This window comes from Heptranchias perlo, chromosome 12 (assembly GCF_035084215.1).
Source record: "Heptranchias perlo isolate sHepPer1 chromosome 12, sHepPer1.hap1, whole genome shotgun sequence".
NCBI classification, from domain to species: domain Eukaryota; kingdom Metazoa; phylum Chordata; class Chondrichthyes; order Hexanchiformes; family Hexanchidae; genus Heptranchias; species Heptranchias perlo.
In genome coordinates this window covers 969532-981966 of record NC_090336.1, presented here as the reverse complement: position 1 = coordinate 981966, position 12435 = coordinate 969532, and the positions used below count along the sequence as shown (strand labels likewise).

Here is a 12435-nt window from a genome sequence, read left to right as displayed (position 1 = left end):
ATTGTGGGATCGGACGGGTGCGTGCGTTCCTAGTTCAGTTCATAGGGAGAACCTGCATACTGGCATTGCTTTCTCACACCTCCAGGATGCCCCAGTGTAATTCTCAGCCAATGAATTACTTGTGAAGGGCAGTCACTGTTATTGTGTAGGTGGATGTGATGCGCAGTTTGCGCACAGCAAGATCCCACAACAGTGAACGAAATGGCAGCAGTTAATCTGTTTTGGTGATGCTGGTTGAGGCTGGGACGTTGGTCGGAACGCCGGGAAACCTCGCCGCTCTTCTTCGAATGGAGCCATGGCATCTTTTACATCCACGAGAAAAACCACCTGAGTGGGCAGATGGGGCCTCTCATCCGAAATACAGCACCACTGATAGTGCAGCACTCCCTCAGTACTGCACTGGAGTGTCAGCCTGGATTGTGGGCTCAGGTCCCTGGAGTGGGGGCTGAATTCATCATTTCTTGACTGAGGCGAGAGGTGCTACCAACTGACCCAAAGCTAATCCCGTTTAGTCCGTCATTTAAGACTTTCATTTCCTCTGCTTGTCCCGTCCACTTTGTGTTTTACACACGTACTGCTTCGATGCCCCACACGGCTCAATAGTCTACTGACACTTCATCTCTGGGCTCACTGGCCCCTTGTGTGGGACCACAGGGTATATGACTCTCGTGGAACCACCCGTGTCACCAGAGTCACAAGGGGAACAGGTGCCCTCTTGTGCCCCCCACCTCCTGCTCCCCCCACCCCAACCCAGCCGCCTGTCGTGCGACCACCACCACCCCACCACCGGCACCCTCACACGCGACCTGCCACCGGGCCAGCCCCCTCTCGTTCCCCCTCTCGTTCCCCCCCCCCTCTCGTTTCCGCCTCTCGTTTCCGCCTCTCGTTTCCGCCTCTCGTTTCCGCCTCTCGTTTCCGCCTCTCGTTTCCGCCTCTCGTTTCCGCCTCTCGTTTCCGCCTCTCGTTTCCGCCTCTCGTTTCCGCCTCTCGTTTCCGCCTCTCGTTTCCGCCTCTCGTTTCCGCCTCTCGTTTCCGCCTCTCGTTTCCGCCTCTCGTTTCCGCCTCTCGTTTCCGCCTCTCGTTTCCGCCTCTCGTTTCCGCCTCTCGTTTCCGCCTCTCGTTTCCGCCTCTCGTTTCCGCCTCTCGTTTCCGCCTCTCGTTTCCGCCTCTCGTTTCCGCCTCTCGTTTCCCCCTCTCGTTTCCCCCTCTCGTTTCCCCCTCTCGTTTCCCCCTCTCGTTTCCCCCTCTCGTTTCCCCCTCTCGTTTCCCCCTCTCGTTTCCCCCTCTCGTTTCCCCCTCTCGTTTCCCCCTCTCGTTCCCCCCTCTCGTTCCCCCCTCTCGTTCCCCCCTCTCGTTCCCCCCTCTCGTTTCCACCTCTCGTTTCCCCCTCTCGTTTCCCCCTCTCGTTTCCCCCTCTCGTTTCCCCCTCTCGTTTCCCCCTCTCGTTTCCCCCTCTCGTTTCCCCCTCTCGTTTCCCCCTCTCGTTTCCCCCTCTCGTTTCCCCCTCTCGTTTCCCCCTCTCGTTTCCCCCTCTCGTTTCCCCCTCTCGTTTCCCCCTCTCGTTTTCCCCCCCCCCCCCCCCCCCCCCCCCCCCCCCCCCCCCCCCCCCCCCCCCCCCCCGTCCCCCCCCCCTCCCCCCTCCCCCCCCCCGCCCTCCCCCCCCCCTCCCCCCCCCCCCTCCCCCCCCCCTCCCCCTCTCGTTCCCCCCTCTCGTTCCCCCTCTCTGATCTCTCTCTAGTTTTAATAGTTGTCTTCTTCCCTTCAGGTATTGTCGGAGCCCTGGAAACTCTCCACCAGCCAGACCCCCCACCAGCAGGTGGACCTCCTTGACCTGAACAGGTTTCCTGAGTATGTGTCGAGCGGAGGTGGCTTTGGGCCGGTGAGTGTTGACTTGCGATTGCATCCAGTGATGCTGTTCCTGTCCGCGTTTCACTCTTTACTGGGAGAGTTCGGTCAGGCTTGTACTTGGCAGCTGCTGCCTCCCTGCTCCAGGTGGAGTTGAAGATAGACGGCAAGGGCTTTAAGCACAGAGCTTGGTGAGAGTTGGGTGCATCTGCTAAACGGAGTGGTGACGGGAATTTGGTGAGAGTGGGAATTCGGTGCAGAGGGGACGGAGGTGCTAATTAATTTAAACCAAGGGGCAACATTAAATAAGTAAGTCGATAATAAATAATCAGTAATTAATTAGATCTAAGGAGGTAAAGTTAAAATTAACTACAGAGGATATCAACATTAAAGCATTAATTGCATTAAATAAAAATCTGGTATACATAAATAATAGGAGTTAAGAGGACGCTAAAATAATGTTAATAAAACACAAGACTAATTAGTTACAAATTAATCTGAAATGAAGCTAAATCCATCTACTAAATATCGAGATTGTACTACATCTAGAATTAAATTATTACTGCTAAGTAAATAAATAAAATCTAGAAATGGCAGTGCAGGCTATGTGTCGGGACTGTAATGTGTGGGAGTTTGTGGACAGTGAGACTGTCCAGGATTTCCACATCTGCAGGAAATGTCTCTGCCTTGAGACACTCCGGCTCAGAGTCGTTGAGCTGAAGTGCGAGTTGGAGACACTCCAACACATAGGGGAGGGGGAGGAATTTCTGGATCGTTTACTCCAGAGTACAGTCACACCTCAGAGGAAAGCACAGGTGCAGGAAGGGAAGAGTCAGTAGGGTAGGGGGAACCAAGGGGAGGCAGAGAAGGAGGTCCCGCAGACACTGGTCCTGTCCAACAGGTACAATGTACTTTCTACCTGTGAGGATAAGGATGTAGGTTGCGGGGAGGACAGCCAGAATGCTAAACATGGCACCGTGGAGCAGGAGGCAGTCCAAGGGCGGGAGGAGCGGAACAGAAAGGTTGTAGTCACAGCGGATTCGATAATCGGGGATAGCTAGCGTCCTCTGCAGTCGTGACCGAGAGTCCAGGAGGGTGTGTTGCCGACCTGGTTCAAGGGTGAAGGATGTCTCGGAGCAACTGGAGAGGAACTTGGAAAGGGAGGGGGAAGATCCAGTTGTCGTGGTCCATGTTGGGACCAATGACGTAGGGAAGAAAAGGGAGGAAGTCATGATAAGAGATTATCAGAAGTTAGGAAATCAATTAAAAAAACAGGACCTCACAGGTGGTAATCTCGGGATTACTACACGAGCCACGTGCTAATTGGCAGAGAGATAAACAGATCAGGAAGGTGAATGGGTGGCTGAAAGACTGGTGTGGGAAGGAGGGGTTTCATTTCATGGGACACTGACACCAGTACTGGGACAGGAAGGAGCTGTACCATTGGGACGGGCTCCACCCGAACCAGAATGGGACCCAGGTCCAAGTGGAAAGGATAAAAAGGGGCTGTCACTAGGACTTTAGTAAGATGGGGCGGGGGGAGGGATCTGGTGAAGATAAAAGAAATAGGAGATGAAGAGTAAAGGTCAGGAATAAGGGTAATATAAACGGACAGGGAACAAATACATTTATAGAACATAAGGACAAAATGACTGCTCAAATAAAATGTGGGGAACAATTATTAAAAACAAATTAAATTTCCTGTACAGCAATGTGCACTGCATCCGAAACAAAATGGGGGAACTGGAGACAATGATTCGTAGCGAGGAGCCAGATGTAATAGATAATTGAAACATGGCTACACAAAGAACAGGACTGGAGGTTAAATATTGCAGGATATAATGTATTTAGAAAGGTTGGGGATGGAAGAAGGGTGGGTGAGGTAGCTGCACTAATTAGATACAACATAATGGCAGTCGAAATAAGGGACATAAGTAACATGAAGATAGAAACAGAATCCATATGGATTGAGACAAAGGATCAGAAGGGATCGATCAGGTTAATAGGGATGTTCTACAGAAATATGAAGAAAAATCTATAAAATGAGTAAAAAAACATCGAATAATAATCATGGGAGATTTCAACTACCCTCAAATAAACTGGCAAGAAGAGGTAGGAAAAGGGGAATGGGGTTTTTACAGTGTGTACAGGACTCCTTTCATACCGAGTATGTGAGAGGCCCAACAAGAGAGGAATCACTGCTGGATCTAATAATGGGAAATGAACTAGAACAGATAAGGGAAGTAAGCATAGGGGAACATCTAGGCAATAGCGATCATAATATAATAAGGTTTAAGATAATGTTTGAGAAAGACATAAATAAGACAAAGGCCAAAGTAATAAATTGGAAAAAAGCAAATTTTGAAGGAATGAGACTGGAACTCGGGAAGATAAACTGGAAAAAAATGTTGAAAGACAAAGAGATCGAACAGCAGTGGGAAATATTTAAAACGATGATAATAAAATTCAGGAGAAATATATTCCTCTAAAAAACAAGAACAAACTAGCCAATAATGAAACACCATGGATGAATAAAGAGATAAGGGAAAAATTGAAACTAAAGAAAAAGGCATACACTAAGTACATGGACAGTAAAAGAGAGGAGGACAAAAGGGAATACGAAAAGGTTAGGGAAGAAGTTAGAAAATCAATTTGGAAGGCAAAGAGGAACTACGAAATTAAATAGTCAAGAAATATAAAAAGAAATAGTAAAGTATTCTACAGACACACAAATAACAAAAGAAAAATCAGGATAGGGATAGGGATAGGGATAGGGATAGGGATAGAGATAGGGCCACTAAGGGATAAACAATATAAACTCCCAAGTAATGACCGTGAAATGGCAGAAATATTGAATAGTTAGTTTGCCTCAGTATTTACCAGGGAGACTAACATAAGAACATAAGAGATAGGTGCAGGAGTAGGCCATTTGGCCCCTCGAACCTGCTCCGCCATTTAATAAGATCATGGCTGATCTGATTTTTACCTCAACTCCACTTTCCCACCTTTTCCCCATATCCTTTGACTCCCTTGCTGATCAAAAATTTGTCTAACTCAGCCTTGAAAGTATTCAGTGACTCAGCCTTCACAGCTCTTTGGGGTAAAGAATTCCAAAGATTCACGACCCTCTGAGAGAAGAAATTTTTCCTCATTTCCGTCTTAAATGGTCTGCGCATGTGGAGTCAGGGGACGGGTAGCAGAATGGATATCAAGTTGATTACAAAACAGAAAACAAAGAGTAGGGGTTAAGGGTAGTGACTCAGACTGGCAAAAGGTGGGAAGTGGTGTTCCACAGGGATTGGTGCTGAGACCACTGTTGTTCACAATTTACATAAGCAATTTGTATTCAGGAATCGGAAGTACAATTTCAAAATTTGCAGACGACATGAAATTGGGGGTGTAGTTAATACTGAGGAAGAATTCGTCAAAATGCAAGAAGACATTAATAAACTTGCAGAATGGGCGTGTAATTGGCAAATGAATTTCAATATCGATAAGAGTGAGGTGGTACATTTTGGTAGGAAGAATAAGGGGACCACATATTGCTCGGATAATAAGAGTCTAGATGGTGTAGAGGAGCAAAGTGATCTGGGGGTACAGATACACAAATCACTAAAAGTATCGACACAGGTTAATAAGGCCATAAAAAAGGCAAGTCAAGTACTGGGGTTCATTCTAGAGGGATAGAATTGAAAAGCAGAAAAATTATGTTAAACTAGTATAGAACCCTGGTTAGACCCCACTTTTGGAGTATTGTGCACAGTTCTGATCTCCATATTATAAAAAGGATATGGAGGCACTGGAGAAGGTGCAAAAAAGATTCACAAGGATGACACAGAACTGAGAGGTTATACCTATCCGGAAAGATTGACAGGCTGGGTTCTTTCCTCTAGAAAAGAGAAGACTGAGGGGTGACCTGATAGAGGTCTTTAAGATTATGAAAGAGTTTGATAGGGTAGACGTAGAGAAGATGTTTCCACTTGTGGAGAATCCAAAACCAAGGCCATAAATATAAAATAGTCACTAATAAATCCAATAGGGAATTCAGGAGAAACTCCTTTTATCAAAGGGTGGTTCGAAGAGTGGAACTCGCATCCCACAAGGAGGTGAATAGCATAGATGCATTTAAGGGGAAGCTAGATAAACACATGAGGGAGAAAGGAATAGAAGGATATGCTGATAGGGTGAGATGGAGTAGGGAGGGAGGAGGCAGTACAAGAAGGTTCACTCGGCTAATCCCGGGGATGAGGGGGCGGACATATGAGGAGAGGTTGAGTAGATTGGGACTCTATTCGTTGGAGCTCAGAAGAATGAGAGGCGATCTTATTGAAACATATAAGATTGTGAAGGGGGCTTGATCGGGTGGATGCGGTAAGGATGTTCCCAAGGATGGGTGAAACTAGAACTAGGGGGCATAATCTTAGAATAGGGGCTGCTCTTTCAAAAACTGAGATGAGGAGAAACTTCTTCACTCAGAGGGTGGTAGGTCTGTGGAATTTGCTGCCCAGGAAGCTGTGAAGCTACGTCATTAAATGAATTTAAAACCGAAATAGACAGTTTCCTAGAAGTAAAGGGAATTAGGGGTTACGGGGGAGCGGGCAGGAATTGGACATGAATTTAGATTTGAGGTTAGGATCAGATCAGCCATGATCTTATTGAATGGCGAGCAGGCTCGAGGGGCCGATTGGCCTACTCCTGCTCCTATTTCTTATGTTCTTATGAGGCTCGTGTGGAGCACAAACATCGAATGGCCTGTTTCTGTGCTGTGGACTCAGCCGAAGACAGGGTTCGAGCGCCCCCGATGGTGCAGTGAGGAAACGAGCCTCGTGGTGTGGTATTGAATCTCACTGGAGAAGGTGCTCAGTTGATCCGTGGTCTGTCTGTGCTGATGTTGGCTGATCTCGGCCAGGACACTGATAGGGGAGCTCCTTGCCCTCGGACCAGGGAGGGGAGTGACCCCGGGTTGGGGGGGCGGGGGGGGGGGGTGGTTTTTGGTGACCCGGGGTGGAGAGGGAGGGTGACCCAGGCGGGGAGGGGGATGACTCAGGCGGGAGGGGGATGACCCTGGGGGGGGGGGGGGGGTGGGGGGGAGGGGGAGGGGGTGACCGGGAAGCGTGGGTTGGAACCGAGCCCACGAGTCAGCTTCTGGACCAGCCCCTCAGTCCTTTGCAACTCTGGCTGTGAGGCTGATGAATGAAAAGTCAATTCGGGTCAGCTGGTGAAAGCTGCCGTTGCCTGGGGCTCGATGATGGGTTTTTTTATGTTGCTCGATGTCCCTGTGGACCTCTGCCCCCGGGTGTTTTTACAGGTTGCTGACGATGGCTACGGAGTCTCGTACATTATGGTCGGAGAAAATCTCATCAACTTCCACATTTCAAGTAAATTCTCCAGTCCTGAGACGGTAAGTCTCCTCAGAGGGGCCGCGGGGGAGTGGGGGAGCGAGGAGTTAAAGGATCCTGTACGGGAGCGGGCGAGGGAGAGGGCGAGTGGAGGGGATGACTCTGAGGGGGAGGGGGAGCGAGAGTTAAAGGATCCTTAGGGGAGCGGGCTGGGGGTGGAGAGGGGTGTGAGGATTCCCGAGGAGGAGGGCGAACTGGGGGGGTGTCACTGAGGGGCCGCGGGTGGGGGAGGGAGGACGAGGCTGTGATGATGCTCGGTTTTCTGTGTCCAATCTTTCACTTCCATAACTTTCAAAAGGGAATTGGTTTGAATACTTGAAGGGAAAAATTTACAGGGCTACGATGAGAGCGCAGGGGAGTGGGACTAATTGGATAGCCCCTTCAAAGAGCTGGCACGGGCATGATGGGGCGAATGGCCTCCTCCTGTGCTGTAAGATTCCATGTTGGATTGTGCCGTCACCCAGAACATAGACTTGAGCATCGAGAAAAACAGCTGAAGAGCAAAGTCCTCACTCTCTCCCCCCACCCCCCCCCCCCCCCCCCGGTCTGGCCCTCGCCCCCCCACCCCCCCCCCCCCCCCCCCCCGGTCTGGCCCTCGCTCTCACCCCCCCCCCCCCCCCGGTCTGGCCCTCGCTCTCACCCCCCCCCCCCCCCCCCCCCCCCGGTCTGGCCCTCGCTCTCCCCCCCCCGGTCTGGCCCTTGCTCCACCCCCCCCCCCCCCCCCCCCCCCCGGTCTGGCCCTCGGCTCTCCCCCCCGGTCTGGCCCTCGCTCTCCCCCCCGGTCTGGCCCTCGCTCTCACCCCCCGGTCTGGGCCCTCGCTCTCCCCCCCGGTCTGGCCCTCGCTCTCCCCCCCGGTCTGGCCCTCGCTCTCCCCCTCTCTCTGGCCCTCGCTCTCACCCTCTCTCTGGCTCTCTCTCTCTCTCTCTCTGGCTCTCTCTCTCTCTCTATGGCTCTCTCTCTCTCTCTCTCTATGCTCTCGCGCTCTCTCTCTCTCTCTCTATGGCTCTCGCGCTCTCTCTCTCTCTCTCTCTCTATGGCCCCCACGCGCTCGCTCTCTCTCTCTATCTCTCTATGGCCCTCGCTCTCCCTCTTTTTCTCTCTCACTCTGGCCCTCGCTCGCTCTCTCTCTCTGGCCCTCACGCGCTCTCTCTCTGTCTCTCTATGGCCCTCAACCTCTCTCTCTCTTGCTCTCTCTCTGGCCCTCGCTCTCTCTCTCTCTCTCTCTCTCTCTCTCTCTCTCTCTCTCTCTGGCCCTCGCTCTCTCTCTCTCTCTCTCTCTCTCTCTCTGGCCCTCGCTCTCCCCCCGGTCCTGGCCCTCTCTCTCCCTCTCTCTCTCTGGCTCATGTCGCTCTCTTTCTCTGGTCTCTGTCTGTCACTCTCTCACTGTCTGTATATCTCTGTCTCTCTCTGACTGTCTGTCTGTCTGTCTCTTTCTCTGTCTGTCTGTCTCTCTCTTTCTCTGTCTGTCTGTCTCTCTCTTTTTCTCTCTCTGTCTCTCTCTCTTTTTCTCTCTGTGCCTCTCTCTCTTTCTCTTTGTCTCTCTCTCTTTGTCTCTCTCTCTTTGTCTCTCTCTCTTTGTCTCTCTCTCTCCCCCTCTGTCTCTCTCCCCCTCTGTCTCTCTCCCCTCTGTCTCTCTCCCCCTCTGTCTCTCTCCCCCTCTGTCTCTCTCCCCCTCTGTCTCTCTCCCCCTCTGTCTCTCTCCCCCTCTGTCTCTCTCCCCCTCTGTCTCTCTCCCCCTCTGTCTCTCTCCCCCTCTGTCTCTCTCCCCCTCTGTCTCTCTCCCCCTCTGTCTCTCTCCCCCGTCTGTCTCTCTCCCCCTCTGTCTCTCTCCCCCTCTCTCTCTCTCCCCTCTCTCTCTCTCCCCCTCTCTCTCTCTCCCCTCTGTCTCTCTCTCTCTCCCCCTCTGTCTCTCTCTCTCTCCCCCTCTGTCTCTCTCTCTCTCCCCCTCTGTCTCTCTCTCTCCCCCTCTGTCTCTCTCTCTCTCTCCCCCTCTGTCTCTCTCTCTCTCTCCCCCCTCTGTCTCTCTCTCTCTGGTCTGTCTCTCTCTCTCTAGTCTGTCTCTCTCTCTCTAGTCTGTCTCTCTCTCTCTCACCTGTCACTCAGGTTCCCAGCGCATACTTTTGGGGAGGGAGGTTTTAAGGTGGAAGTGAAATTTGCAAAGAAAACAGCTGAAGTGTTGGCGGGCTCCTGTTTAAAGGCGGGCTCTGGGTGTGGGTGCTGTGTTGGCGGGCTCTGGGTGTGGGTGCGGTGTGGGCGGGCTCTGGGTGTGGGTGCGGTGTCGGCGGGCTCTGGGTGTGGGTGAGGTGTTGCGGGCTCTGGGTGTGGGTGAGATGTCGGCGGGCTCTGGGTGTGGGTGCTGTGTTGGCGGGCTCTGGGTGTGGGTGCGGTGTGGGCGGGCTCTGGGTGTGGGTGCGGTGTCGGCGGGCTCTGGGTGTGGGTGCGGTGTTGGCGGGGTGTGGGTGCGGTGTGGGCGGGCTCTGGGGTGGGTGCTGTGTTGGCGGGCTCTGGGTGTGGGTTCTGTGTTGGCGGGCTCTGGATGTGGGTGCGGTGTCGGCGGGCTCTGGGTGTGGGTGCGGTGTCGGCGGGCTCTGGGTGTGGGTGCGGTGGTCGGCGGGCTCTGGGTGTGTGTGCGATGTCGGCGGGCTCTGGGTGTGGGTGCGGTGTTGGCGGGCTCTGGTGTGGGTGAGATGTCGGCGGGCTCTGGGTGTGGGTGCGGTGTTGGCTGGGCTCTAGGTGTGGGTGCGGTGTCGGCGGGCTCTGGGTGTGGGTGAGATGTCGGCGGCTCTGGGTGTGGGTGAGATGTCGGCGGGCTCTGGGTGTGGGTGCGGTGTGGGCGGGCTCTGGATGTGGGTGAGATGTCGGCGGGCTCGGGTGTGGGGTTCTCTGTGTTGGCGGGCTCTGGATGTGGGTGAGATGTCGGCGGGCTCTGGATGTGGGTGCGGTGTCGGCGGGCTCTGGGTGTGGGTGCGGTGTCGGCGGGCTCTGGATGTGGGTGAGATGTCGGCGGGCTCTGATGTGGGTGCGGTGGTCGGCGGGCTCTGGTGTGGTGCGGTGTCGGCGGGCTCAGGGTGTGGGTGCGTGGTCGGCGGGCTCTGGGTGTGGGTGCGGTGTCGGCGGGCTCTGGGTGTGGGTGCGGTGTCGGCGGGCTCTGGTGTGGGGTGAGGTGTTGGCGGGCTCTGGGTGTGGGTGAGATGTCGGCGGGCTCTGGGTGTGGGTGCGGTGTGGGCGGGCTCTGGGTGTGGGTGCGGTGTCGGCGGGCTCTGGGTGTGGGTGCGGTGTTGGCGGGCTCTGGGTGTGGGTGCGGTGTTGGCGGGCTCTGGGTGTGGGTGCGGTGTGGGCGGGCTCTGGGTGTGGGTGCGGTGTTGGCGGGCTCTGGGTGTGGGTGAGATGTTGGCGGGCTCTGGGTGTCTGTGCGGTGTCGGCGGGCTCTGGGTGTGGGTGCGGTGTCGGCGGGCTCTGGGTGTGGGTGCGGTGTCGGCGGCTCTGGGTGTCTGTGCGGTTGTCGGCGGGCTCTGGGTGTGGGTGCGGTGTCGGCGGGCTCTGGGTGTCTGTGCGGTGTCGGCGGGCTCTGGGTGTGGGTGCGGTGTCGGCGGGCTCTGGGTGTGGGTGCGGTGTCGGCGGGCTCTGGGTGTCGGTGCGGTGTCGGCTGAGGCTCTGGGTGTCTGTGCGTTGTCGGCGGGCTCTGGGTGTCTGTGCGGTGTCGGCGGGCTCTGGGTGTCTGTGCGGTGTCGGCGGGCTCTGGGTGTCTGTGCGGTGTCGGCGGGCTCTGGGTGTGGGTGCGGTGTCGGCGGGCTCTGGGTGTCTGTGCGGTGTCGGCGGGCTCTGGGTGTGGGTGCGGTGTCCGGCGGGCTCTGGGTGTGGGTGCTGTGTCGGCGGGCTCTGGGTGTGGGTGAGATGTTGGCGGGCTCTGGTGTGGGTGCGGTGTCGGCGGGCTCTGGTGTGGGTGAGATGTTGGCGGGCTCTGGGTGTGGGTGCGGTGTCGGCGGGCTCTGGTGTGGGTGCGGTGTCGGCGGGCTCTGGGTGTGGGTGCGGTGTTGGCGGGCTCTGGTGTGGGTGCGGTGTTGGCGGGCTCTGGGTGTGGGTGCGGTGTTGGCGGGCTCTGGGTGTGGTGAGATGTTGGCGGGCTCTGGTGTGGGTGAGATGTGGCGGGCTCTGGGTGTGGGTGAGATGTTGGCGGGCTCTGGGTGTGGGTGCGGTGTCGGCGGGCTCTGGGGTGTGGGTGAGATGTTGGCGGTCTCTGGGTGTGGGTGCGGTTGTCGGCGGGCTCTGGGTGTGGGTGAGATGTTGGCGGGCTTCCTGTTTAAAGGCGGGCTCTGGGTGCAAGTGAAGTGATCGACTCTCTTTGTGTTTAGGATTCTCATCGGTTTGGCAAACACTTCCGGCAGGCCATGCTCGACATTCTCACCCTCTTCAACCTGGACAAGCGGCCCAGTAAGTAGTGTCAGTTGGAGTGGGTGCTGTTCACTGGCCTGGGCCCAGCGGAGCCTGGGAAGAGCTGTGCAATTGACTGTCTTGTTCCTCCAGCTGGCGCTGGGATTTCTCCCCTTTGTATAGGATGATGGGCATCGTTTAGATATTGACCAATTTACTGCTTCCCGGTGCCCTGGCCTGAGTTACGGTGCTGGGGTGGTCTGTGTTCACTGGCCGCAGTCTCAGACCCCCACACCCCGCGGGCTGGACTGGACTGGAGCTCCAATCAGAGGCTGGCGGTCTCGCTGCAAACTATGTCACCAAGCCTCTGCCCAGGACGACTGCCCAGAGTTCAGGGACCGATGTGGGAACTGCTGTAAATTAATCCTTCTGTTACCCCCTCTCCTCCATCATGATTATTAAAGAGACCCTTCTTCACTTTTTTAAAATTGTTTGTCTCTGAACTGTGTTCAGTTGTAACGCTCAGGATGTAAATTCAAAATGTAACAGATGATCAACGTGACTCACAAGGTGCAGGGGCAGCCCCTCAATCACAAATGGCGGTTTGGACAGGAGGCATGTCTGGTTTAGGAGCAAGGGCTTTCCGACCCCTGACCCCACAGACACCGACATGAAGGTTTGTTGATATGAAGTAGTTTTTGTACAAAGACTGAATGGAATAAGGACGTATTGCAGGTGATCTCGGCTGTTAAGTTAATGCAACATGTATGTAATGAATCGCCAATAAAGAGCTGGGAATCCATTGCTTGCTCACTGCCC

At 54.6% G+C, this 12435-nt stretch overlaps 1 protein-coding gene across 2 annotated transcripts in view; it reads left to right on the top strand.

The window, feature by feature from the left end:
• The window catches only part of LOC137327806 (carnitine O-palmitoyltransferase 1, liver isoform-like), a 273112-nt gene extending 261271 nt beyond the window's left edge, over positions 1 to 11841 (top strand). For both annotated transcript variants that reach the window (XM_067993625.1, XM_067993626.1), the window contains 3 exons: positions 1766 to 1879; positions 7154 to 7246; positions 11598 to 11841. In XM_067993625.1, coding sequence (XP_067849726.1) covers positions 1766 to 1879; positions 7154 to 7246; positions 11598 to 11684 — 294 coding nt within the window. In that variant the 3' untranslated portion in view covers positions 11685 to 11841. The remainder of the gene's footprint in view (positions 1 to 1765; positions 1880 to 7153; positions 7247 to 11597) is intronic.
• The last annotated feature ends 594 nt before the right edge of the window (positions 11842 to 12435 follow it).